The 26,683-nt window shown below is 43.2% G+C and overlaps 3 protein-coding genes across 5 annotated transcripts; 1 reads left to right on the top strand and 2 right to left on the bottom strand.

Annotated features, from left to right (window-relative positions):
• Positions 1 to 61: 61 nt before the first annotated feature.
• On the bottom strand, positions 62 to 12,933 carry slc25a12 (solute carrier family 25 member 12). 2 transcript variants are annotated; one of them, XM_010887094.4, is made up of 18 exons: positions 12,798 to 12,933; positions 11,927 to 11,980; positions 11,065 to 11,210; positions 7,902 to 8,017; positions 6,855 to 6,994; positions 6,604 to 6,750; positions 6,362 to 6,500; positions 6,082 to 6,175; positions 5,886 to 5,970; positions 5,336 to 5,417; positions 5,021 to 5,179; positions 3,719 to 3,771; positions 3,482 to 3,562; positions 3,210 to 3,350; positions 2,973 to 3,111; positions 2,731 to 2,889; positions 1,492 to 1,582; positions 62 to 1,413 (listed from the first exon to the last, which is right to left on the bottom strand). In XM_010887094.4, the coding sequence occupies exons 1-18, from the start codon at positions 12,807 to 12,809 to the stop codon at positions 1,194 to 1,196; spliced, it is 2,058 nt and encodes a 685-aa protein (XP_010885396.1). In that variant the 5' UTR covers positions 12,810 to 12,933; the 3' UTR covers positions 62 to 1,193. The 2 variants fall into 2 exon arrangements, with proteins under 2 accessions (XP_010885396.1, XP_010885386.1); XM_010887084.4 differs by having other exon boundaries at positions 5,336 to 5,420; positions 12,798 to 12,932.
• Positions 12,934 to 14,780: 1,847 nt separating this feature from the next.
• On the top strand, positions 14,781 to 20,169 carry metap1d (methionyl aminopeptidase type 1D (mitochondrial)). Of its 2 annotated transcripts, none has more exons than XM_034289398.1 (9): positions 14,781 to 14,834; positions 17,531 to 17,738; positions 17,995 to 18,144; positions 18,541 to 18,732; positions 18,963 to 19,126; positions 19,258 to 19,355; positions 19,443 to 19,490; positions 19,692 to 19,770; positions 19,863 to 20,169. In XM_034289398.1, the coding sequence occupies exons 2-9, from the start codon at positions 17,556 to 17,558 to the stop codon at positions 19,960 to 19,962; spliced, it is 1,014 nt and encodes a 337-aa protein (XP_034145289.1). In that variant the 5' UTR covers positions 14,781 to 14,834; positions 17,531 to 17,555; the 3' UTR covers positions 19,963 to 20,169. The 2 variants fall into 2 exon arrangements, with proteins under 2 accessions (XP_034145289.1, XP_010885374.1); XM_010887072.4 differs by lacking the exon at positions 14,781 to 14,834 and adding an exon at positions 15,193 to 15,326 and having other exon boundaries at positions 19,863 to 20,165.
• Positions 20,170 to 20,868: 699 nt separating this feature from the next.
• LOC105020219 (homeobox protein Dlx2b) lies at positions 20,869 to 22,407 on the bottom strand. Its single transcript, XM_010887059.2, has 3 exons — positions 22,095 to 22,407; positions 21,712 to 21,896; positions 20,869 to 21,221 (listed from the first exon to the last, which is right to left on the bottom strand). Exons 1-3 carry the CDS (start codon positions 22,360 to 22,362, stop codon positions 20,901 to 20,903), a joined length of 774 nt encoding a protein of 257 aa, XP_010885361.1. The 5' UTR covers positions 22,363 to 22,407; the 3' UTR covers positions 20,869 to 20,900.
• Between the last annotated feature and the right edge of the window lie 4,276 nt (positions 22,408 to 26,683).

Below are 26,683 nucleotides of genomic sequence, written 5' to 3'. Positions count from 1 at the left end.
TGGTAAGCTTCTGCTTGTCCCTTTTTAGCCTTCATTCCATTTGAAATAAACATTTATAAAATTAAAACTGTATGTATGATTTATTTCAATAAAATACACAGAATAAACTGAAATGCATTTAAGTTATCTACTCATTTGCTCATGATTCATCTCAATAAACACTTTGTTTTAAAGGTCTGTACATCAGTAAGTGAAGGCCCAAAATCATTTTAACATATCAGTAAACTCACTCAATCATTACCATCATGTTGCTTTCTAATGTTACAGCAAATGTAACCACAAGGTTTCTCTCAGGGTTCCATTTCAATTAAACATTTAACCGAATGTTCTCTTTAAATACCAGTGAAGAGACTTAGAATTTTTGTGTAGTTCCTGTTCTGAAATGGAAATTACCCTGACCCTGGTTTCTCCATAACGGTGTTGTTCTAACATTGTTCTCCAATGTTAGTTATATTGCTCTCTAATGCCACAATAATCATTTTCCTTACCAGCTGTCACTTCTCTGTACAGCAGATCTACAATATGTACAGCAACTTCCTGTACAAGGCCCAATCGAAGTAAAGCCATACACGCTGTCCAATCATAGTAGCAGACTGGGTTCAAATAAAATGTGAATTTTAGGTATTTTCCATGTTGTATTTTCAAATGCACAGCTCAAAACAAGTATCTGTGTATTTCTATGAAAATAAATAAATTGAGAATATTCAAATATTTTTTTCCCAAATTATATTTTAAAAAACTTGATTTAAATGCACAGGAGTGTTGAGTCAGTATGAATATTTTCAAATACTTTCCATAGATTAACATGCAGTATTCAACTACTTGTCCTTTCAAATAAAAGGTATCTTCATATGTGAAAGTAGCGATATAATAATATTTGAACCCAGGTCTGCATAATAGCCCCACAGACACATTGTGCTTCAGAAAAAAATAAAACGTATACACAAGATGAGTCACCAGAGAGATGGAGAGGAATGGGAGGAGGAACGGGGAGGAGGAACGGGGGAAAAAGAGGAACGGCAAAGACAAATTGCAGAGTGAGAATGAAGTGAAGGAGGTAAGGCTCCTTTTCGACCAGTTTCCAGGTGAAAATAAGGAGGGAGGCTGCCACTGGAGATACAACACGTAACGGACTGCGTATCGGAATGCAGAGCCCCTAGTGAAGTGATGGCAGGTAGCTGGAGGGCCAGTCGTTAGGGAGCAGCAGCCTTGGCAGCCGTGGGAAGGGCCGCTGTGTCAGGGTGGATGGAGACCACTCCAGAGGATTTGAACTTGGGCAGGTGAAGGCCAAACTTGTTCTCCACACCAGCGAAGGTAGCTGCAGCCAGACGGTAGCCTCCAACGTGGTCAGAGTTGACCGGAGGAAGCTCTGAGATTCGAGACTTCGGAGTGGGCTCGGACCCTGATGGACGACTGTGGAGATGGAGAGAGATGTGAGACATTCTCCAAAAAGTAACCACACTGTGTGTGTGTGTGTGTACGTGTACTTACTGTCCTCCGAAGTCCACATATAACCACCTCTGTAGAAGCTCATAGGTCACCAGAGTCACACCAAACTGAGGAGAAGATCGACACATACGAGCTGGGGAAGGGAAAATTAAGTCAATCTCCATTTCTCAATCCAACATGACGGGTTCATCATTTGAATTCACAAATTATTTTTGCATTCAAACAGGATTCGAAACATGGCTGCCCAGGACCAGTGACACTGAGCAGTGCCTCACCAGCCTCTCTGCTGCGGTTTTAACAGACCTGCAACCTGGAGTAAGCCTGTCTATGTGACGTGGGCCCAGACCCTGCACCCAGGGCCCAGACCCTGCACCCTGGGCCCAGACCCTGCACCCTGGGCCCAGACCCTGCACCCTGGGCCCAGACCCTGCACCCTGGGCCCAGACCCTGCACCCTGGGCCCAGACCCTGCACCCTGGGCCCTGACCCTGCACCCTGGGCCCTGACCCTGCACCCTGGGCCCTGACCCTGCACCCTGGGCCCTGACCCTGCACCCTGGGCCCTGACCCTGCACCCTGGGCGGGGCTCCTGAACCCCAGTACCTTCCGTGTTGCGGTCATATGAGCATCCACTTTCAGAATGCTCTCCTCAGGCCTCCTCCAACAACAACTATCTCTGGTGTATAAAACCAACGGCCTCTAACACCTGAATGTGTATGAACTGTGTGTTGGTGTGACCTTGGGGCAACAGATTTCATGATGGTACCAGAGTACTCAGGGTAGGCACTGTTGTTTAGAATTGCCAATTGCTGGTGATACACCCCAAGTATGCCAATTTCTCCTCCTCACCTCTCCTCCTCTGCCCTCTCTCACTGCTACTAAATTATGGCTGAATAATGTCTCCAATAAACCAAGGTCACAGTCACATGTGCTGGGTAATCCTTGTGGGTAGGGAACTTTCTAAGGATGTGTGCAGCAAATTTAAAGTAGGGTTCTGAAGGGTTCTGAAATTACCCTATTCTTAAATAAAGCCAGTAGCCACGCCACTATCCCTGGAGAACTTTTTCTCCTGGACTAGTTTCCAAATGCTTTCCGGTCAGTTTGGAACAACTGGGACTGGCTTCATTGTGAAAAGCACTTTTAACATTGTTAAAAATGTTAAATCCATCCAACACTGTCCAAAACAGCATCAGGCTTCCGATACGGCATTAACAATGTCTCCAAAAAACGCTGTACACAGAACTACAGCGTGCATGAACGTGATTGTGTGCGCACGCACGCACCTCCAGCTCCTTTCCACAGTGCTCGGAATCCCTCCTCCCGCATGATTTTCCTAAAGCAGTCAGTGACTCCAGAATAGGTGGTCTGTCCGGCCCTCGCTGCTACCTGCAGGCGCGTCTTGATGACATCAGCAGGCGTCACCAGGGAGGCAGCAGGGATACCTGGAAGATGGAGTTAAAGGATGTCACTGGGGGCCATGACTCTGGCTAGATCTGTGTGTGTGTGTGTGTGTGTGTGTGTGTACCTCCAATAGCTCCGGCAGCTAACAGCTGGAATGGACCCAGTCTTCCCTGCTCATCGGCAAACTGAACCTTGGTGTGGGCATATACTGGGAAGAAGATTGCTGAGAATGGGATGTCTCTCAGGAAACACGCTTTAGCACCCTACACAAGCACACACACACAAACGGAGTGTGTCAAATACATTATTCCCAAATAAAAGGCTGTTGTTTTCCAAAATACAAGCACAATGCCACACCCACCTTGTAGAGGCCGAACATGCCCAGGTCTCGGATAACACTGAGGGCGCTGATCCTGGGTCCAGTGGTGATCTCCCCAGCCACCTGTAGCCTGATCTTCACTATCTCCAGTGGGTTAGTGAACACCACCTGGGACCCCCCTGCCTGCGTAGGAAGACACGTTGGGGGGATAGGTGAGAATAGGAGGAACCAGGAAGAGTCGCCCACCCAGCATCTGGTAGAACAGAATGGGTTAGGAAGCTTGCCAGGAACCAGTTCAACTCTGTCATACTTACACAGGCTCCTGCCAACACCTCAGCAGCGAAGGGAATGGAGTCGTCTTTACCAGTGAACTTATCCCTCACAAAGTCATTCACCTACAGGGAGGGTGAGGGAAAGGGGGGGGGGGGGGCAGAGAAAACAATCAGGACGAGCACAGACGGAATCTTTTTGGACAAGATCAAGTGTTAATGGAAGGCGCAATGACCATTGAGATTGGCTGATTAAACTGGAGGGGAAGGAGTTTGACTAACCGTGAGTTTAATGGCCTTCTCTGGAGCCACACCAATGAGCTGGGGAAGAAGACCTGCCATGCAGCATGGGATAAGGGCCACATGTTTACATGTTTGCAGATGCTCTCATCCAGAAGTCACATGCAAGTAGGTATAAAGACCTTTCTCAAAAGGCACAGCAGATTGTATTCACCTTGTCCGATCGAGTGTTAAAGGCCTGTTTTGTCTAAAAATCATTTTTATCTAAAAATGTACTTACCAAAAGTTAGTCCACAATGGATTTTTCCCAACCGTCCATTATTTAGCTCTGTCCCCGGCTGTAATTAGCGTTCTAAGCATGGTCCAAATTCATGGATGGAAACTGTTGGTCCAACTACAGCAAAGCTGCTTTGCAAGGTGAAATCTACTCCAAAACACTTCAAACTTCATTCAGTAATGCGGTAGCACTGACCAAACAACTGGCGGAATTTGGTCAATCCAAACCAGCACTAGCAAACTATTTCCTACAGCCACTCACACAGCTTTGCGCTTCAGCGATGATGTCATTGGGGTGGGAGTGAACTTTAACCTCCAGAAGCTACGTGAGGTGAGAGTTTCTCTAGCTGGCCCATTATCGGGAATATCGTTAGTGGACTTCAGTTTCAGTTCTATCGTTGTGAAAAATGCTGCGATCATGTTTTGTTTGCACAGAAAGGATACAAGGATATATTCTTGATATTATTCTTTAGATTTTCGAGTCCATACCCAAGACAGAGCTGAACAATGGATGGACAGAAATAATTACTATGTCCATTCTAGACTAACGTTTGGTAAGTGAATTTTTAGATAAATATGATTTTGAATATGAACTATCCCTTTAAAACCGAGATAACGTTTGCATGCATTAACCACTAACTTATATTATATGAACCAGATCTCATGATAACGACAACATATTTGGGAAGAATGAGAGCGAGGTGTTCAAGGATGAGTACATGGAGAAAGACTGAAGACGGGAATGAAATAACAAATGAAGTGGCAAATGGACAGGTATATGTTGAGTGTCTCAGTGCGAGTGAGTCAACATCAGAGAGCAGCGTTGAAAGCTTTTTTTCCATCAATGGAAGAAAATAGATGGAAAGGAATAACAGGACTTGCAGAGCAAAAAGGAATGGAATAACTGGAGAAGGAAAATCGGAGGGGGAGGGAGAAGCAGAGCAGACAAAAAAAAGAGGACCAGGAGAAACACAGGAAAAGGGAGGGAAGTAAAGAGAAAGAGAGTGAAGAAAGGATGGCCAGCGTGGAGGAGCAAAGCAGACAGGTGAGCACCGTGTCCAACCATACCTCTGTAGAAGCCAAAGAAGCCTTCATAGCGCAGCACCTTCTTGGCACAGTCAAAGCTGTTCTTGTACATGAGCTCTCCTACAAACGAGCCTGTACTCCTCTGGTTCTGCATCCGGGTCTTCACCAGGTCTATAGGATACACCGCGGTGGCTCCCGTAGCTAGGAAACACATACCGTTTGAATTGATTAACACCCCTCCTTTGTATGTCATCAGACTCTACTCATGACATACATCAGTAGAGTCTGACCCGGTCATCCTGTCCCGCCCTACCCCACTGGCCCCTGACCCCCCTGCCCCCCCCACTAGACCCTTACCTCCAGCAATGGAGCCCAAGCTGAACCGGTAAGCGGACTCTGCAACCTGGAGCAACACGGACCGGGAGCTGTCCCCATGGCTCTGCTACACAGAAAGACACACACCTTCACAGGCTGACTTCAACACGCAGTGAAGTCCATGTTAGACGTCACACTCCATAGACAAGACCTCTTTGACCACTGTTCATATTAAATGCTAGCAACATGCCACTAACTGGAAAGAGAAACAACAGAGACGGACGCTCACAGACACACAGGCGGAAGCTCACAGACACACAGGCGGACGCTCACAGACACACAGGCGGATGCCTCAAATGCGGACAGGCACGCGCTCACAGACACACAGGCACGCGCTCACAGACACACAGGCACGCGCTCACAGACACACAGGCACGCGCTCACAGACACACAGGCACGCGCTCACAGACGCGCTCACAGACACACAGGCACGCGCTCACAGACACGCGCTCACAGACACGCGCTCACAGACACGCGCTCACAGACACGCGCTCACAGACACGCGCTCACAGACGTGTGTTCAGTCCCCTACCTGTTTCTGGATCTCTGCCAGGTGGTAGGGGAGCGCTCCCTCCTCCAGTGGGGCAATCCTCTCAATGTCAGCAAAGTTCAGACGCCTGAGACGACATCATGACAACAACATCATTCCCACAACACTCACAAACAGCTGTTAATAATAGGCACATATTATAGAAACAGTAGACAGCTGGAGCAGCTTGTCAGTTTACCCAGACTGGGAATGAAGGCCTGATAGCTGATACAGGATGTCAACTTCCATGGGAGAGATCTGGCCAAACTTGTTAGCAGCATGGATAAACTCCTCTAGAGACAGACAGACAGAGTTAATAGTCTACCTAACAAACACACTGCACATGCACATACACCTACTACGTACAGCTAAAAGCATGAACCATTTCCCTGTTCAACATGACCGTTCTCTGGCTGCTCTGACAAGCGTGTGTCAGTACAGAGTCTTGGTGTGTGGAAGGAACTATAGGTGTATGTTACCTTTAGTGACCAGGGTGTCCTTGCGGGTCCCAGCCAGCGTGCTGTAGATCTTCCGGATCAGCTCCATGTTGTTGAGTAGAGAGTTGAAGGCGTTGAAGTACGAAAAGCTGACCATGTGAGAGGTGCTGCCACCTGCAGCCTGGGAGGAAAAATCACACCAAGGGGGCTTTGAAGGGTACCCAGACCAACACGGAGACCTCTACCTTGCTCGCTCGCTCTCTTTACACACAACAGAGTCTTACCGAAACCAGGTTCTCCTCCACGAACGGTGTGAGCACGTGGTGTCGAATTGTGGCCATGATGTCACTGAAGTCCATGGCGGAGATGGTGCCGCTCTTATCCTTGTCCTTCTGGGCGAAGGCCTGGCGTGCATGCTCCAATTGCAGCTCCTGTAAGGATGACAGAGTATGTTGGTCACTGGGTGAAATTGAACGACATATAGCTTGTGTGTGTTTTAAGGTTGTGACTGGCTGGGCAGGGGGAGTGACTGTACCTGTAGAAACTGGGTGAACTCAAGGTAGCTGAGGCGTTTCTTGCGATCATGTCCAAAGTGCAGGCGGATGAACTCGCAGTCCCAGTTAAAGGGGATGTGGTGGTGCACAGTGGTTTGGCTGAAGATGTCCCGCACATTCTCTGTTAAAGGGGAAGACAGAGAAAGAGAAAACCATGGAATTTGAACGAGCAGAAGGGACATTCTCATTTAATGCATTGTTATGTGATGGGAGAAACGGCGGCCATATTGATTGTACCATTTAAAATGTCTTCAAATCATCTCTCAGAATTCTGTTTCTTTCTGTGCATCTGTGAACACAGGGACAATATCTGTTCTACTAATTCTAACTCTATGACAGACCAGCAATAATCCATCTTCATTAAACGCCTGAACATTAGCCTGAAGGGTGAGTGAATAACCAACAAACCAAAACAAGGTCCCATTCATTACGTGGGCGGGGAGGGAGAGAGAGAGAGAGAGAGGTGAGAGAGAGAGGTGAGAGAGAGAGGTGAGAGAGAGAGAGGTGAGAGAGAGAGGTGAGAGAGAGAGGTGAGAGAGAGAGGGGTGAGAGAGAGGGGTGAGAGAGAGGGGTGAGAGAGAGGGGTGAGAGAGAGGGGTGAGAGAGAGAGAGAGTGAGAGAGAGAGAGAGGTGAGAGAGAGAGAGAGGTGAGAGAGAGAGAGAGGTGAGAGAGAGGTGAGAGAGAGGTGAGAGAGAGGTGAGAGAGAGGGGTGAGAGAGAGGGGTGAGAGAGAGTGAGAGAGAGAGAGTTGAGAGAGAGAGTGAGAGAGAGGTGAGAGAGAGGTGAGAGACAGGTGAGAGAGGTGAGAGACAGGTGAGAGAGAGGTGAGAGAGAGGTGAGAGAGAGGTGAGAGGGTGAGGTGAGAGGGTGAGGTGAGAGGGTGAGAGAGAGAGGTGAGAGGGTGAGAGAGAGAGGTGAGAGAGAGAGGTGAGAGGGTGAGAGAGTGAGAGAGAGAGACTAAGCATATTCTAATGAACAATTAAATGATGGCATTCTTTTTAAGGGACAACATGGGAACCGTTACATACCAAAAGAGATATCTCCAGTGCCAGTCTTGTCAAAAAGTTGGAAGGCGACGACAAAGAGGGCATCTGGAACACACAGCACTGATTCAAATGCCAAGAACTCCTGGAAGGAGATCAGCCTGTGTGAAGAGAAGTAGCATTACAACACGGCACATTACAGGAACGTGCTTCTTTACTTTTTAACAGGACTCGGTAGATATCCAGATTTATGTTCTCTGATAAGATACAGAAAACGTGTGGTATTTTGAAACAATTCACTGACTGGTTTAATTGCTTGTTTGAAAGGTCTTTCTAACCAAAAGCTCACATATTTGTCAACCGTATACTGGTCTAGCTTCCTTTTCTTGATCTTCCACCTCCCCTTATTGTGACACCAAAAGTTCTTAAGATTCCTGCCTTCTGTCTCCCAGTACTCATCTTCTCAAGCATGTTTGAGACATTTTACAGATGTCCATGTTTCATGACTAGGACTAGGACTCCACAATATCATGAAACATGGACATCTGTAAAATGTCTCAAACCTTCTGGCATGTAATTTGGTTAATGGGACATTTTCAGAACACTCAGTTTGCAAAAAGTTATTTCATAGCATTTCATAGGATAATTTCATTGGATAATTTCATAGGATCATTCCATAGGATAGCTACATAGGATAATTCCATAGGTTAGCTACATGATATCAATTGCTGGATTTGTGAGCCATGTAACCCTCAGGTCCATGAAAACATTTTTTAATTGTAAGTAAATATGAACCCAGAGACTCAGACTTGAATTTATGTATTTATTCTACTGAGAAAAAATAAATAAACATTCCAGAATTAAATGCAATTATTTTATTTAAAATACATTAAAGTTTTCAGTGTTTTTCTTATCCTTTTACAAGGCCTTCATTAAAAACGACTGTAGGCAGTAGTTAGAAAACAAATAAAAACATACAAAAACAAGTGTTATCATAATATAATTTCCAAGCCTGCTGGAAAAGCATTCCAGGGTACTACCTCATGAAGCTAGCTGAGAAACCTTTGACTGAGACTATAAAAGTGAATGCAAACTGTAATTCATTTAAATACCTCAATGCTTTTACTGTGGAGACATCGAGAACTCACCCAATTAGACATTAAAGGGTTAATCAATCAGTAAGGTCATGAATGCTTAGCTAGCTGGAGCTGCTTAACTACACAGACTTAACATGCTGAAGTGGATCACCGGTAAGGCGGGAAAGTCTTGATGTTAACGCTAACTGTTTCTCAATGAAAAGCTGTACTCCATGAATACAAACAAAAATGTATATTATATTATTGTACTGTGTTGTGCCCTCTTCATCTTCTGTCATCAATGCTACAACGTGTTTTCCCTTTAAATGCTAATGCTTTACAGTCATGCTGCTGTGCCATGAGAGTTGTTGAATTCATCAACGAAAAGTTTAATGTAATATACACACACACACACACACACACACACACACACACACGTGTATGTATGTATGTATGTATGTATGTATGTATGTATATATATTTTGCGATATCGAATTGATATATATATACACACATACATACATACATACATACATACATACAGGTGCAGTTAATACAGGTAATGAGTGGAGAACAGGAGGGCTTCTTAAAGAAAAACTAACAGGTCTGTGAGAGACGGAATTCTTACTGGTTGGTAGGTGATCAAATACTTATGTCATGCAATAAAATGCTAATTATTTTAAAAATCATACAATGTGATTTGTTTTAGATTCCGTCTCTCACAGTTGAAGTGTACCTATGATAAAACATGCTTTGTAAGTAGGAAAACCTGCAAAATCGGCAGTGTATCAAATACTTGTTCTCCCCACTGTGTGCATGTATGTATGTATGTATGTATGTATGTATGTATGTATGTATGTATGTATGTGTAATATATATATATATAATTTTTTCACTGCATCTCATATAGACCCAACTAATCAATAGTGCCATTCGTTGCCAACATTTTATTATCAATGTTATCGATTAGATGTTGCAGCCCTAAATTGAGACATCAGCAACAGAGACTGGCAGCGATGACTCGGACTCTAACTCGAGCATACAGTAGAGGTCATGGGACTTGACCTCAAGGTTTCACGATATGACTGTATCACCAGATAACAGGCCACCAACAGGTTCCTGGTGCTCTACGATTCAAGTGTTGGGCAGGGGTGGCCATTTCGTGCCCAGTCTCAACTCACCTTTTTTAGAGATCGGTAGGGCTGTTTGTACTGATAACCAGATGGTTCTCCGCCTAGGGGAGGTTCTCTGTTCCAGCTAAGTATAGCTTTAGGCAGAGGGGTGTGGTAGTCTTCCTTAACTTTGTCAGGGGCAGTCAAACAAGTATTTTGGAAGCCAAAGAAGAATTGCATTCAGGGACAGGGGTCTATGGATGGGGTAGGCTTGCAGGAGGGGAAGATGGACCCAAGATTTCAGGTGAAGTACACCTATTCAAAACTACTGGGAAACCTGAGTCAGTACATGGGGCCTTCAGGGGATGTTGTGTAAAGGAAAGATCCCATTTACAATGTCTTGTGAGTGTCTGCGTCACCACCACTGTCCCCGTCCTTCAATTCTCATTTCTGAGACATATGACCTTAAAAGGAGTAAATGTCTCCAGTCACTTTAATGATTAACACAGCATGATTAAGTGGTGCATTATATGGGTGAATTGAGTGTGTTGACATTGCAGGGACAGAGTGAGTCTAAGCTTATCTATGGGTGGCTACTACTTTTACAGACCCAATATCACCCCAATTGACTGTGATAAGCCGCACACTTATCTACATGTAGATCTATATACTGTATATAGAGCCTTCTGCTCAATGACAACAGTGTCACAGTGATGTAAACGCAGAAGGACAGGAGACAGTAAGACTACTAGAAGGGATAGAGACGTAAGGAAAGAATCTGAAGAATTGTTGGTGTCAGGATAAGGGGAAATTAGAGAAAAGGAAGCTAAGTGAGAGATGGAAGACAATTAATTGATAAGAAAATATGCATTTGTGGCTTAGGGTGTTCCAGCAGACCAAGCCATTGCTGCCAGTGCACGTGTTTGGCTGAAGCAGGGATCTGAACCAAGACCACTGCTCTTTGAGCAAAAGAGAAAGACGGGGGTGGGGACAGGGGGGGGACGTTTGGCAGCTCCTTACCCGTCCTTGGTGGTGTCTGCCACACCAGCGATGAGCTGGACAGTTTTGGGGTTGTGGTGGATCTGTGTATGCAGGCCCAGGAACTTCTGCACAAAGTCCCCCGGGGTCATCAACTTCTCGCCTTCCGCATCCACTACACTGGCATGCTGGAGGAGGCGAGAGGGAAAGGGTTACCACAGAAACAGATGCAGGTTGACTTTGCGGACAAGTTGGGGTTTTGCTGAACACACTGACATAGAGGTGGATTGGAACAGAATGCTTAAAGGGTCACGTTCAGTTCCTGTCATTATTATCCATCACCTCGGCACACCCATTTGTCCCTCAGGGTGATGCTGGGACACGGATCGTGACGGCTGTACACACTGTGCAAAGTGTCTGTGAATAACGGTTATCTCTATGAACCATTAAAAGAAAGGTCTGGCTAACTCTCTAAATAGGATTACTCTGGCATAACTTACTGCTGCTAGCTCATGGTGGATTATTATTCACAAGGATTCCATCTGCGTGTTATTTCCTAAATGACATAACTTCTCCACTGCTTTAAAAACAATCTTAAAAAAGAGGGGGCTTTGTGCTGGAGCCCACAGCTCCACTACAACTATTGACAACTGTGTCCTGTTTTCAATAGATAAAATAAAGGTTAACTATTAGGGTGCAGTGTAACACTTCCTTTTGAAGAGCAACCTAGAAGTATTGGTTTGCCTTAAAATGCATTTCTTGTCATCACAAGACACAGAAATCAAGCAGAAATTACAACATCTCATCTCCATTTAGTCCACCCTAGAACTCAATCTTCCCTAAATTAAATCAACTATACTGTATATCAGACATAAACGTGAAGGACATACGGAGATGTACTTACCTTTTGAAAGATAGCCTTCAGTTCGCTCGGGTCCGCCCGTTTAGTGGATTGCACCTAACACAATACAATTAATCATTATGTTAACGAATAACACAAATTAATCGCGCAGCGAAACCGAATAGCTAGCTCCACATTTACATTCTACTACAGGTAAATGCAAAATGATGTGTTGTTTTGTGACAACTTTATCAGCTGAGTACCATCTGTTAACTATCTCGTAGCACTATTATAAACAGCTGGAATGTGAAGTCGTTCTCCTTGTAATTAAAAAGGAAAAACACATATTCCAAACGCATGCAGGGGAGTTATATTATACAAGACCGATAGTTGTTTATTAAAACGAATGTTAATGTAAGGTTTCTTACAAACTATAATAGTGCAGCACGCGAGATGACCAGGAAACAATGTTTCTACTAACTAGCTATAAATTGGCTAACTACTGGCTAGTTGGCAGACTAGCCATAGCTAGCTACTCAAATCGTTTAAGACACAAACCCTTCCAATGACTCGTTAGGTTTAAACAGGAAAGAGCAGAGCGGACAAGTGGCTGTTAGAGCAGATACGTTGGTAGTCGAGATGCGGCTGTCATTATTGCACAATCTTTATAGTTAGTACAGCAGTATCGCAATGTTATTCAGACATGCAACTGCTAGCCTTATCGCTAAATCCGGCTTGTGGATGTTAGTTCAAGGCCAGAGACCCGTACGTTAACGCAGTGATGCCAAGAGTAATGAATGCCCTTCAGCCGCAAAAACACACTGAAATGATGCCCTAAACTCAGCAGCAATATCCACAATACAACAAAACTGAAAACATGCAGAGTACATCAAAAATGATTTATAAAACATAAAGCAAACGATGCCGAAGTCACCTTGACCGCCATGCTGGTTTTTGACGTCACGTACAGTCGGCTGGCGCAAGCGCTTTCACTTCTGAATTACAATTGAATCAAATTCATCTAGATCCTTTCAACTTTCTGCAGATTGCATCAACGTTTCTAGTCGAGTCTGTGTTTTTGTCTTAAAAGTGGGTGTGTCGGATGTGTCCTGAGCCGGAGCCTATGGTGTTCCACGGTCTGAGCATCCTATGGGTGATGTAAGGACACGTTTTTAATATAAGAGTTAAAAAGGATCAAAACACACATACTGCTTTACAGATCAATTAACCTGGCCAATGAACAAATGTTCTGCATTTATATACCTAAATTGAGGGTACAACAAAACAGACAATTGTTTGACTGAAACTCACTCAACCTGGTAGACTGGAAAACCCGAAGCAGCCTTTAATTATTTTGTAACCATATACCTTTGAGAACACCATTTAAACAAAAACATATGTTTCCTATCAGCCTCATGTCTCATGTCCCATGCCTCATGTCCCATTCCATTGCAGCTAAGCAGACACCCAAGTGCCACGCCCAGGCCAGAATGCAGTATTCAAGGTAGGCTAACTGCAAAAATCCAGGAGGACTTGAATCTGGGTGTGGGAAGTGGCGTCAGACTGGGGAAAAGGGGTACTAGGTATATAAGGCCATAACGTGTAGAGGGACCCTCAAAAATGTTTTGACTCTTAAATAAAGAGGAGAACGGCCCTGAGAGACCGCCTATGTACAGGGCCCAGAATTCTGTGCTACACCCCTGGGTGTAGATACAACCTCATATGTGAGGGAATGGGGGCGAGGTACTTCATAGTGATGTAATTAAGGGAGGTACTTCATAGTGATTGTTAATTAAGGGATGACGTGGCCCTAAATAGTTGTGTATTTTCCAGGCAATCGTTTTGTTTTGACTGTTACAATTTGATTAATTCTGATTGGAAGTTCTAGTCACCAGGCTGCAGTGTGTTACTAGAGAGGTTTGTGGCCTCAGCTCCAAGACAGTTGGATGAAGGGACTATGATCTTTACTCAACTGTTATTGTTAGGTATTCCGTGCGTAGTAATGATTTGAGAGGGGTATTCTAGATTCCTAATTCTAATAGCTTTTAAAAGTGTTTATTGTTAGCCTGGTGTGTACTGTATGCATTGTTTGTATGGGGTCCATGAAGAAGACAATCTGACAGAACTCTGTAAGACAACCACCCTACTGAATTCCGTTATGGTAGTGAGGTATGGGGTCCATTTACTGAGCAACATTTCCTTAATAGGAGAAACAGTTTCCAAGGTGTTACGCTGCTATATTATTGTGCTGGGGGACATGAGGGATGTACTACTAACTTTTCTCAGTTTCCACCAATTTTAAATTTTAGAAGGAGATGAGGTCCTGGTCCACACCTGCGGATTACCTGGTTTGGGGGGACCGTTGCTGTTCCTGTCCTTGTCCACCTGGTCATACTTCTGACCTAGTCTAAAATCAAATATACTCTGGATTTAGCCAAGAGAAATGTATTTATTATTCCAATTGGACTCTTAATATCTCACCCGGCACAGCCAGAAGAGGACTGGTCACCCCTCTGAGCCTGGGTCCTCTCTAGGTTTCTTCCTAAAATTCGACCTTCTTAGGGAGTTTTTCCTAGCCACTGAAATTCAACACTACTGTTGTTTGCTCCTTGGGGTTTAAGGCCGGGTGTCTCTGTAAAGCACTTTGTGACAACTGCTGTTGTAAAAAGCGCTTTATAAATACATTTTGATTGATTGATTGAAACAGCACATGGACTGGACTACCCCCTGCTGTTCTCTCTTTCAGACAGTCTGTCTAAAACAAATTAATTTGTTTAAATACATTTTGTGACCAGCCTGGTGTTCCACCTTCACATTTTTTTCAAGTCGAAGCTTGCATCCAGTACCAGAACGGTTCCTACCCCTCCTATACCTTCAGGCAATGTTCATTGCAAGCCCTAAAACACTAGCTCTTCGTTCTGACACATTTCTCTGCAGAACTTGAAACCCCGAACGTGCAACTTCTACTCCGGTCAGTGATTTTATGTGGCTGTTTTTGTATTTAGCCGGATTTCGTTTACTACATGGCATTCATTATATAGAAATATTATGAAAATAAGAAGCCATTATTTGATGAACTTGTTCTTTTCGTAGTTTTCCAAGTTTTTATTTTAACACCGCCATATGTTGCCTGAGATTCCCGTTTTTAATCCCTAGGTGTATCGAGTTGTACGCGCGTTCAAATTGCTACTCGGAGCATTTTTTCTTTTCCAGTTTCCTACTTGGAAGAACATTTAAAACCAAATTGTACAGCCCCCCCCCCCCCCTTCCCGAGTTACCAAGCTGCTTTGAAAACAATAACGTGTAGCCTATGTCAAATATTCTCAAGTTCATTGTTTCCAGTTCAGTATTTTCGAACGTGCTATCATTTATCCAAATCAAATGAATTACGTAATTGTCACGTGATCATCCACTGCAAGCAATATGGCTGCGCCCTGGGTCGCACAGCTACTATTTAGTGCAGGTAAGAATTCGCTAATACATAACTCGAATTATATCACCAACAACTGTTTATCCAAAATGCATAAAGAGTGAAATGAAAACCATGTTTCATTAACTTGAAATAAAAAGGTAGCATACTCATCAAGCCCAAAAATGACTGAGCAGCGTGCCTGTGTTTTTAAACGTGAGCTTCACAGGTGTAACAATAACATACTGAAATTAGTATTGTTTCGTGAGCTGCACTATTTTATATTTCTGACAGGTATGTGTTATTATTGGAAAGTCAAGCAAATGTAAACAATCGCGAGGGCACAATGAGTGCGTTCAGTTTTTTAAAAGTTTTCTAGACTACATAGTTATTCCACAGTAATCCGCTAACATATTATGTTCACATATTAGCCCAAGCTTTGCTGACATCCAGTGCCGGCCCTAGCCTTTTGAGGGCCCCCTCTCCCGTAGCAGTCCAGGGCTCACAAGCAGTCGGGGCCCTAAGCAACCGCCTATGTCGCTTATGCCTACGGCTGGCCTTGTTGACATCTGAAAGATTTTGAAAACCTTGATGTGTTTTACATATCAACTACCTACGTTACAGAGATCTATCTGTTGATGGCACTGTTAATGACATGGTACGTAACTCTTCATTAAGAGCGTAGGAGCAGGAGGGCCGTTAACCCCCCAAAATATTAGAAGCAGATAAATTGGTCCCCCCAAAATAATAACACTTTGCAAATATTTTAAATGTGTCCTCCCTGATATGAAACCCACTCCTATGCCCTTGATTTTGTATGATGCATGAAATGCCTGAGCAGGTAATTCCTTAATGACATTGATCTTTCATGCATCTACAATGTTCCTTGAGTTTTCTTCCTCTAGTAACTTCCTTGAGCAGGTTGGGTGCGTGGAAGCAGAGCTACAGTTGTTAGTGAAGGGAGACTGACCACACACTAAACTCCCGGTTGGACAAACAGTATGATAAATAGTAGAATGTCTTGGTGCAGAATTTATCCCCAACTCTCCCTGTTGCTGCGATGAGATAAAGTCGTAACCATAGATGGATACAACAAAACTGTGAAGAGAAAGGGTTAAAATAACAAATAAAAGGCTGAGCAGGAGAACTGCTCTGGTATATTTTCTCCTGTTTGGTGTATGTGACTGGTGTGGCTTTAACAAGTAATTTTTTTTATTTAAAGGATTTTGGCCATGCTGGCAGTGTTCTTCAACACACATTTCAGTCCCTACCTGTTTTTAGCTTGTGTCAGTGGATGTGGTGTCTGTCAGTGGATGTGGTGTCTGTCAGTGGATGTGGTGTCTGTCAGTGGATGTGGTGTCTGTCAGTGGATGTGGTGTCTGTTAGTGGATGTGGTGTCTGTCAGTGGATGTGGTGTCTGTCAGTGGATGTGGTGTCTGTCAGTGGATGTGGTGTCTGTCAGTGGATGTGGTGTCTGTCAGTGGATGTGGTGTCCGTGGCCTAAGATCTAGGATGTTCTCTTCCAATGTGTATTATTACCATTCTGTGTTCGTAACCAGTTGGATGCATTCACATGCTTTGAACTCATGGAAAAATGCAGAATGGCCAGTGGGCAACGAGCTGTGTCAATCACAAACTAAAAATACCTACCCAATATATGTCATATTGATTCAAATCAGTCAGTGTCAATTTCACCTGATTTGCTCACGTGACTATCCCATTTAGTTAAACTGCCTGCAGTTTGTGAGTGGGTGAGCTGATGCAGTTGTGACATGACTTTCTGAATACCTCTTGGAATCTTGGTTGTATTCCAGAGCCATCTAGAGATCTTTGTGTTATAGTTGTATTATGACTAACTACATTATGCCTTATTGGCTGATTAGATTATTGTTGCTCTCTTTGGTTGGAATGGACCACAGGAGTAGTGTATCACAGGAAGAGCCCATCACAGGAACAGTCTGCCACCACAGGATCCAACAATCATTGCCTTTAAGATAATCATTGCCTTTAAGAACTACTCCACATACTTGAGTTCATTGGAGTTGACTATCATGTGCTTTTCATGAAAATACACTGTTGGTAATTCAATTTATTATTGTGAAATAATCAATTAATAAAATATGGTCAAATGATTGTGAAAAATGTATTTATGGAAAATATTTCGTAAAGTGATGCCATTCGTACATCTTTTCAAAATCAAATATTACATTTAGTTATTTCCTTATTCAATATTAACTTGTTTGACCTCCATCCTTTAGGGGTTTCCTTTACCATCTGACTGTCATGTCTGTGTCTGTCCTACCGGTGTTGGGAGGTTTCCTCCAGAGAGGCTGTGGGATGTGGGCATGTGTCCAACCCTGGGGTCTCCCGTTTCATCAGCGCCGGCGCTTCTTCTGGAGGAAGTGGAACAGCTCTCACACTGTAGTCAGACCAGCAGTTGTCAGACCAGCCTACAAAGTTCCCAAGGTACTGTATGTACTCAGTATCCCACAATGCATTACTTGCCTTGCTCTGCCAAACTACACTCCCACTGATTGGCCCAGATACCATTTATCCATCTCACAAGTGTCCTCTCTCTCTCTGTTTTTGTCTGTCTGTTTCCCTCTCTTTTTCTCTCTCCGCTTTCTCTCTTTGCTGTCTGTCTCGCGGTGTCTCTTTGCGTTTCTTTTTCTCATTTTGTCTCTCTCGCTCTCTCTCTGTCTTTCTCTCTCTGTGTCTGCAGCACATCCTGAGGCCAGACTATGTGAACAGTAGCCATGTTCCTGATTGGCCAGACTACATAGAGATCAAGGACCAGGAGCAGATCCAGGGTCTGACCAGAGCCTGCCAGTTGGCCAGACATGTACTGTTGCTGGCCGGACAAAATCTTAAGGTGTGTGACTGTGTATGTGTGCATTTTTCTGAGGAACAGAAGTCCTCAAAAGAATAGTAAAACATCTTCACTTCTTAGGACTTTTTGCCTGTCCCCATGAAGAAAAATAAATTTCCGGCTTAGGAATTAGGTTTAGGGTAAAACTTAGAATTTTAGTTAAAATTGGGGTTACTTTTATGTTAAGGCATTATGAGTTATGTTTAGTGTTAGGCCTTAGGGCTAGGTTAAGTTTAGGCATACATTGAAGGTTATTGAGGTTAAGGTTAGGTCCAGGGAACATGGATTTTTTGTTTCTGGTTCCCACAAGTATAGAAATACAAGACTGAGTGCACCTGTGTAAGAGTATCTATTTAGGTTGTAGTTAATTGCGTCAATGTTTTCAACTTTGACCCCCAGGTTGGCATGACGACAGATGAGATAGATTTCATCGTCCACCAAGAGACAATTCATCACAATGCATACCCCTCCCCCCTTAGATACGGGGGTTTCCCCAAATCAGTATGTACCTCAGTCAACAACGTGGTCTGCCATGGCATACCTGATACCCGGCCACTACAAGATGGAGACATAATCAACATTGATGTGACTGTGAGTTTTGTCCCCCTTCTCTCACAAACACACACACAAACTCAGGGTGTGTTCATTCTGCCAGCCAAAACGTTTGGGTTGCAAAACATTTTGTCAAACATCCAAGCCAGTTGAACAAATTCAGGCAGGTCAGCATTTCATTGAGAATGACAAAAATGTTTGATTAAATGAATACAACCAATACACCAAACATTGTTCCAGTTTCATGACCAACCTTCCCTATTCATCAGGTCTATCTGGAGGGTTACCATGGTGACACGTCTGAGACGTTTATGATTGGCTGTGTGGACGAGGTTGGGCGAAAACTAGTAGAGACAGCCAGGAAGTGTAGAGACGAGGCCATCGCTGCCTGTAAACCTGGGGCTCCAATGTGTGTTATAGGAAACACTATCAGGTACACCCACTCACAGATCACACTTTTGTTGATGTTCCACACATGCTCACACACACACACACACACACACGCGTACATAAACACACACACTTGCTGTCTGGTGAATATTATCTAACTTTATCACCCTACAGTGACATAGCCCATTCAAATGGATTCCTTGTTTGTCCTTACTTTATTGGACATGGCATCGGCTCCTACTTCCACGGCCACCCAGAGATCTGGCACCACGGTAACAAACTCACAGCAACAGTTTCCTACAGTGCCCATGTTGTGTGTAGAACACATCCTAAACATGTCTTTCTCACTTGTCTGCCAGCAAATGACAATGATATGACCATGGACGAAGGAATGTCTTTCACAATAGGTCAGTCACGTTTGGAAATGTTTCTGTGTGTGTGTGTGTGTTTGTGTGTGTGTGTTAATGTCCACCTATGTGTGTGTGACTAGATGTATGTGTGTTAATATCCAAGTGTGTATATGTATGAATATGTTCACGTGTACATTAATATCCACCTTAGTGTGTGTATCGAGCTGAGTGTGTGTTAAAATAAATCCATGAATGCAGAGCCCATATTGATGGAGGGTTCATCAGAGTTCAGAATCCTGAAAGACAAGTGGACAGCGGTCTCTACAGATGACAAGAGGTAAGCACCTCTCACCCTACATGATGTAAAAAGGTTCTTCCTAAAAAAAAGTGTATCTGATACCCTGGCAAAACGTGTGCGTATGTGTGCAGGTCAGCCCAGTTTGAACACACAATAGTCATCACCTCTGACGGAGTGGATATTCTCACCAAACTAGCAGAGGAGGATGGGCCAACATCAGTCTCAGTGTAATTGCTGTTCTCAGACTTGCTATCCACACCCCTGTCCCATCCACATCCATAAAGAAACATGAAGTTTACTGAAGAGGACGGAGCCATGACATGGACTAGCACAGAGACAATATGAAGCTGGCCTTATGTATTAGTGAATGACTGATGCTGTATTTTATAGTTTTCCAGTGTACAAAAAGTATTATTTAAATAAAGTTTTAGTTGACTTTCAATTAACAAGTTGTTTGTCTTTTAAATTATTTTTTTTTAATTAAAGCATATTGTTTTTCTACAAAAGTTCTACAAAATGTGTATTTAGTTTTAACTTTTTTCTGACAAAATGTTTTTAAACAATATGTTATCAATACAATGTTCCTGCTGGAGAATACATTTGAGCTTGGATGTTTTGATTCTGGAAATTAAATGAATTTCAGTCCGAGGACTACACTTTCTATGACTCCTGGCATGATAAGATTACCTTATGTTAACATCGTTAGGACTGCAAGGTTTGCTGATTATCATTCATGTGCTCAGCTGAGCTGGACATGATTTTACTGATGTCTTGCTGTTTGGCTCATCACAAATTCTGCTCTACTAATAATCTCTAATGACATCAACTTCCAGCTCTACATTGTTAGCAACTTATTCTGCGCTTCCTTTAGTCCAATTAGATTGTATGTTCTAGCTATTTTGCGGGGGAGACTAATTGCATTAAAGAGATGCCTTTAAAGCCTCATAGGCTACATTCTTGTCATGTCCACAATATGGCAGATTCATTACATAATATTCAATATAGACAATGTAATAATCAAACATACAGGACAGCATTGAAATACACTGTTTATTTGCTTAATAACCCCCCCCCCCCCTGAATTGCATATATTCCTGCCAGGTGACTGCAGGGTCCACAGAAATAGCTCTTCCCTATTGTAGGTTTTCAGTATCTTTGGTCCTTTTATATCAGTAAATTGACCCCACAACTGTGGGATTAGACTGATTAAGTACTGGACTCAATTGGGAGAGTCTCACACAGTCATTTGTTGAGTACCAAGAGTAATAACTGCTAAAGGATGTGGAGCTTGGAGGGATGCAGTCCTGCTCATTGCTTGAACATGTCTCTGTAATTCCATGGTTCTGGGGGCCCCAGTGTACTGTTGTAGCTTGAGGAGAGCTGCTGGACCGAGGGGAGGCACAGGGGGTCTCCTGCTGTTCTGGTGGCATCTGCCCATTTCGCCACAATTTCTTCAGCTTGGAGCGACGGTTCTGGAACCAAATCTTCACCTGGAAGAAGAGTAGACAAGCAGAACTTTAGCTGGTGTTTAACATTCCCATCGTACAAACATTATTATCTGTGCCATACAATATACCTCACTACAGAAGGTATATTGTAGGTAACATATTTTTCTGTCCCTGTAGAAGAACACTTTGGCTTAGGTGAACCTATGTATTACTTAGTGTAAGTTTCATGTACTACCAGAGAAAATCAATTAAATCTACTAGCAACTGAAAATGTTCTCCTTGTACTCAAAAAAGTGGTTAACCCAAAGGGACAGCCACGTAGTAAGATTGTTCAGCTTTCCTTGGGGGTAATGCCTTCTAATAACTTTTTTATTTTTGCATCCTTGTAAAAGTAATTTTGTTTAATTCCTATACAGAACCATTATACCACAGCGTGTACAGTGCATTTACAAAATAAGGTAATGCAATAAACGATGTCATATTTAAAAATCACATTATAATTGTACATTTATTTTCAATAAGCTGAGAACACCTGTGTTTGGGTCAGTCCCAGTGAAGCGGCCAGTTCCGCACGCTCAGGTAGCGCCAGATACTGCCTCATTCGAAACCTGCTTTGTAGCGCACATAGCTGCAGGCTGGAGTAGATGGTTCTGGGCTTACGGACTTTTTTCGGTTTACCCTTTACCATTCTGACTTCTGGCTCCTTCTCCTCTTTCTCTGAGAAAGAACACATATTAATTTTTGCCTTCTGGGCGAGTTGACTAGAAAATAACGCTTCATATACATTTATCGCATTAGCGAGTTTGGATGTAATTATTGTAATTAATTAAATTCCAAAAAACAATTAGAATTCAGTGAACAACGCACATCTCACTGCAACAAACCTTATAGAATATAACGGATCATGTTACCTACCTGTGTCCGTTGTTAGAGGTGAAGATCCCCCGTATGATCCATAACAGCCATAAGAGTCTGGGAACCCTAACTCATATGTCCCGGAACAGTAGTGACCGTTATTCCTGTTATATCCATCCCCAGGGAGAAACGAATGTGCGTCGAGCTCGAGCTGGTGCGATTGATTAGGCAGGAATTTGTCTCCTGTATCGGTTGAAATCGGCAAGATTTGAGATTCCTGTGATTCGTGCATAATGTAGTGGTTTGAGGTAGTCTGAGTTGATTGCATAGCTGTGGCAACTGTCTGTACAACTCCAGCTATACATAAAACTCATAAAACGCTTTCTAGGACAATGAGTTATTCAGGGGTAATTCTATTATATTCCAAACGTAGTTCTTCGATGTTCAAGTGTCCGTTCATTTCCTCTCCCTCGAAAATTGAACTCCCTCTTTTTATTTTTATAAATATATAAATATATATTTTTTCTCCAAAATCTATATGTGGTTGAGTGGTATCATCTCGTATCCAGGGCTTCAGGTGTCTGCTCGCCTTGATGAAACTGTCTGTGGTATGTTTAGCTGAACTTAGGGGCCCGTCTGGAGTGACGTGAACCAGGACACTTGGTGGGCAACAAGCCAAGAAAGAGTCCCGTTGACAGTGTGATCCCTATCCTAGCCTTGTGCATCAAACATTCTTATTATATAGTCATTTTACACATTTTAATAGTAAATATTTTTTTTATAATAAGGAAAAGACAACATTAACCTTCACAAAAGAATGTCGGAGGCTTTGGAATGTTTGGATATTGCGCTCTTCCTCTCAGTGCACTCAAATCGCTGCCCTGCCCTCGCCTTCAGATTAGCTCTCATTGCGATCAGCCAGAGGTGATAACGCCATCTGGTGGTCTTCTTGTGATATGGTTACAACCCGGTAGACAGACACACTCCGCCCAACACACTTCATAATTACCGACGGCGCCAGTGCTCACCCACACAGGTGAGCAAAACAATCATTATAGATGGCTGAGATGATAGAAGCTATATTTACAGTGTCTGTATGTGCCCACCACGCATTATGGCTTACCACCGACTCGACAGTAAATATAAATCATGACCATCAAGACAGCAGAACCAGCAAGCGGGGAACAGGCTAGGCTACAGCTCAATGTTCTGAACTAAAATATCAAAGCTTAGGTGAAAGCAAAATGGTGAATGAACACCAGGAATTTATCGTCGCCTGTCCAGATCCAGAATATCAAATATTAAATCCTCCTTTCAGTTTAATCACTGTTGAGTACGACAGTATATGGAATGGCATGCATGGCCGGTAGATGGCACTGCTATTCACGTGTGAGTAAGTGATGTGTACGTAAGAATTTTGCTCCGTCCATTGTATGACCGCCCCACAACTGGGCTCGAACCAGTCGTCGTCAGAACCTGTTGACAACAGTAAGGGAAACAGCTACTTCAAGGTCTCAGAGTGAGTTACCGCATCAATTGAACTGCTACCTGTGGATACTCTAGGAGGATACCTCGCCAGCATGGGTTCAGACTGCGATTTCAGAATGGATACACGTGTGCCACGGCCTCTACCAACATGTCAGGACCTGGTCTCACTGTTGTGCACTTTACCTGTTTACACTGAGTTTACAACCCATCTCTGCCTGAGTCGCTACTCTGAGTTGTTTAGAAAGAGAAAGAAAGACATGAAGTTTACTGCTACAATATTGTGAAAACAATGTGAGCCAAGCTGATGTTTCAAATCAAGCTTTACAGATACTGATAAACACAGAATTCATTGCAGGGCAAATTCCTGGAATAGTTATGAGGCAGTTGGTGCGTCCTTTATGCTTCTGCTCTTTATTGGGTCCCAGGTGGCTTCGATAAAGCAAGTGTCTTCACAGAATATCCAACCAGAGCTTAAATATATTACTACTATTATATATTTTATTATTACTTTTATTATACATTGTTATTTTATTATTACTATAAGAGATCAGGGCACATCTTACTACACACATACACACTAACAAACGAATAGATTACGATGACAATGAAATATATAATTTGGCTGTTAAAGGTGTGGAAAGCAGGAAGTGTCAGCACTGTGAGTGTAGGACAAACAGACCAAGACAAAGATTATGTTATTGATCATTCATTTATTATAATATTCAATATTTGCTCAAAGAGTTATCTGATCTAGTTGTGGTATGAATGTTTTGCTATGTCCTGATTCTTACACTATGTTTCTAGGCTTTTTAAAGTTGAGTATGGTGTTTTGTACATTCACATCCTATAGTAGAGTATGTTGTTCTGAACATTCACATCCTATAGAGTATGTTGTTTTATACATTCACATACTTTAGATGAGCATGCTGTTGTACATTCACATCCTATAGTAGAGTATGTTGTATTCATTCATATCATATATTAGACCAGAGTACATTTGCTACATTTGAATGCATTTGTAACCAGGAGGTAAAGATTTGTCAAAGGAAATCCTTGTCTTGTGTATTTGTGCACGCATGTGTCTACGAGTGTGTGTGTGTGTGTGTGTATGTGTGATTGTATTCTGCTATTTTGCGAGCTACAGTATGTGGGTGTGTACTTCCTGTGGGAATGAGAGAACCAAATGAAGCAAATAGAGTGCATGTGAGCCGCTTTTTTTCTGTGATTATTTGACATGAGTTATAGATTGAGTTATCACATTATCATTCTAAGCTGTAGAGAAACAGAATTCACAAAATAATTATATGATTGAGTAAATAATATGAATATATAGATATCAGATGTTATCAGCCTAGTCTGACTCAACAGTACATATACCATACAGTATGCACAACAACAAACGTTCCTTCACCAACCAGCCAGCCTCATTGTGGCATTAGGACGAAAACCAGAACTTTTTAATTTGTGTTATTTTCCCAGGTCATTTGGTTTCCTCAGTGATGTGTGTATTATCTCGTTTGGATAATATAACAGGGTGTGGTTTATAGTAAGTTGCATTTCGAAGAGGGTAACGGCATATTCCTGCACGGTTACCCTCTGGGAATGTTGGGAAAATAGACGTTACTCTGTGCTCCATCTGGCAACGTTGTGGATTGTGGTTTAGATATTAACACAGAGAGATGTTATGCACTGAGAATCCTTCGTCCTCAGGGGAATAAACCTGTCAGCATGATGGGTCTCTGGTGAGGACAGGAGCCAAAGCTCTGCTATATTTGCAGCGTGTGTGGTTGTTTGTGTGTGTGTGTGGTTGTTTGTGTGTGTGTGTGGTTGTTTGTTTGTGTGTGGTTGTTTGTTTGTGTGTGTGTGTGTGTGTGGTTGTTTGTGTGTGTGTGTGTGGTTGTGTGTGTGCATGTGTGGTTGTGTGTGTGTGGTTGTGTGTGTGTGTGTGTGGTTGTGTGTGTGTGTGGTTATGTGTGTGTGTGTGTGGTTGTGTGTCAGAGTTGAGTGAGGATCATTTTGAGTTTGTGTGGAGCTGAGACAGTGGAACGTGGAGGTGGGAGAGACAAGGTGAGAGGGGAGGGTGGAGAAGGGAGGGATGATTTGGCTTCAGTTGGACATTTTGAGGGAGGTAGAATGAGAAACATTGATTTTGGAGTGAAATGGAAGGAGTAGGGGGTGTGAGCAGTATTCAGTGTTTTTTTAGATTGTGTGACCGTGTGTGTGTGTGTGTGACCGTGTGTGTGTGTGTGTGACCGTGTGTGTGTGTATATGTGTGTGTTCGGGGGGGGGGGGTTACTGTGAAGTAGTGTGAGGTTTTGGATTGCACAGTGGAATTCTCGATCTCTATATGTTGGAACATATCCTCTCCGCTCAGTTATCTTCGAGGCCTCAGGGCGATGTGGCCCAACCAGATATGACACACCTACTCTAGCGTTCAGATGTTTCAATCAACTTTACAATCAGATGACCTCAACGGGTGTGAGGGCACTTTAATATCTCCAGGTTACATGGTTAGATGAACAATATCCGGTCTGTGAAACTGAAGTCTTGTGTGCTATCCTTTCCAACATTCTAGTTAACACTCATTGTGGTGTTCAGAGTTTAAATGGAGGGTTATAGTTACAGGTTAGATATTCCCTTTGACTTGTTAAAATGGGGTTACGATTTGAGGTAGGCTTAGAGCAAACCAACATTATATTGTAGTTTGCGTTGCACTTGGCTTGAACATTATGACCTTTGGAGTCAGAGGCTTAACCACCAATCCAGCGTCCCCGCCTACAGAGCCGAAACAGTCCTCACATCCCCTAGTGGCTGGCGTTGACATTATTTTAGGGTGTGTCAAGCAGTTGTTGCTCAAGTGTGCAGAAGTATTAGCCAAGGTTTAATGGTTGTAAGCTACTCACTGCCTTAACTGGCCCACTCATTAGTGTTAGTAAGCACATGTTCTTCTCACCCCCCAGGTATCTGTGTACAGCGGTGTTACTGCCTGCCCAAGCTCCGTGTCTCCCTTCTGACCAGGCCATCGTGTGTGTTGAAGCTCCATGTTACAGGGGAGGATTAACCGAGGATGTTCTCTGTCTCAGTCATAACTGTCCTAGGCAGCAGGAGACTCAACATGTTCCACAACATGTAGGAAAACAGCCAAATGTTCCCGTGGCTGC

Source organism: Esox lucius, chromosome 3, assembly GCF_011004845.1.
Source record: "Esox lucius isolate fEsoLuc1 chromosome 3, fEsoLuc1.pri, whole genome shotgun sequence".
NCBI lineage: Eukaryota > Metazoa > Chordata > Actinopteri > Esociformes > Esocidae > Esox > Esox lucius.
Note: the sequence above shows the minus strand (reverse complement) of the source record. Positions and strands in the feature narration are given on the sequence as shown.

Coding starts and splice junctions, on each gene's coding strand:
- slc25a12 (XM_010887084.4), bottom strand. Junction 6,501..6,603: donor TGGAGGAGAACCTGGTTTCG/GTAAGACTCTGT, acceptor TTTTCCTCCCAG/GCTGCAGGTGGCAGCACCTC. Junction 3,772..5,020: donor CTTCTTTGGCTTCTACAGAG/GTATGGTTGGAC, acceptor GCTGCATGGCAG/GTCTTCTTCCCCAGCTCATT.
- metap1d (XM_034289398.1), top strand. CDS start 17,556: ATGTCTGTGTCTGTCCTACCGGTGTTGGGAGGTTTCCTCCAGAGAGGC. Junction 18,145..18,540: donor TGGCCGGACAAAATCTTAAG/GTGTGTGACTGT, acceptor TTTGACCCCCAG/GTTGGCATGACGACAGATGA. Junction 19,127..19,257: donor GTTATAGGAAACACTATCAG/GTACACCCACTC, acceptor ATCACCCTACAG/TGACATAGCCCATTCAAATG.
- LOC105020219 (XM_010887059.2), bottom strand. CDS start 22,362: ATGCAATCAACTCAGACTACCTCAAACCACTACATTATGCACGAATCA. Junction 21,897..22,094: donor ACCTCTAACAACGGACACAG/GTAGGTAACATG, acceptor GTTCTTTCTCAG/AGAAAGAGGAGAAGGAGCCA. Junction 21,222..21,711: donor TGGGACTGACCCAAACACAG/GTGTTCTCAGCT, acceptor CTCTTCTTCCAG/GTGAAGATTTGGTTCCAGAA.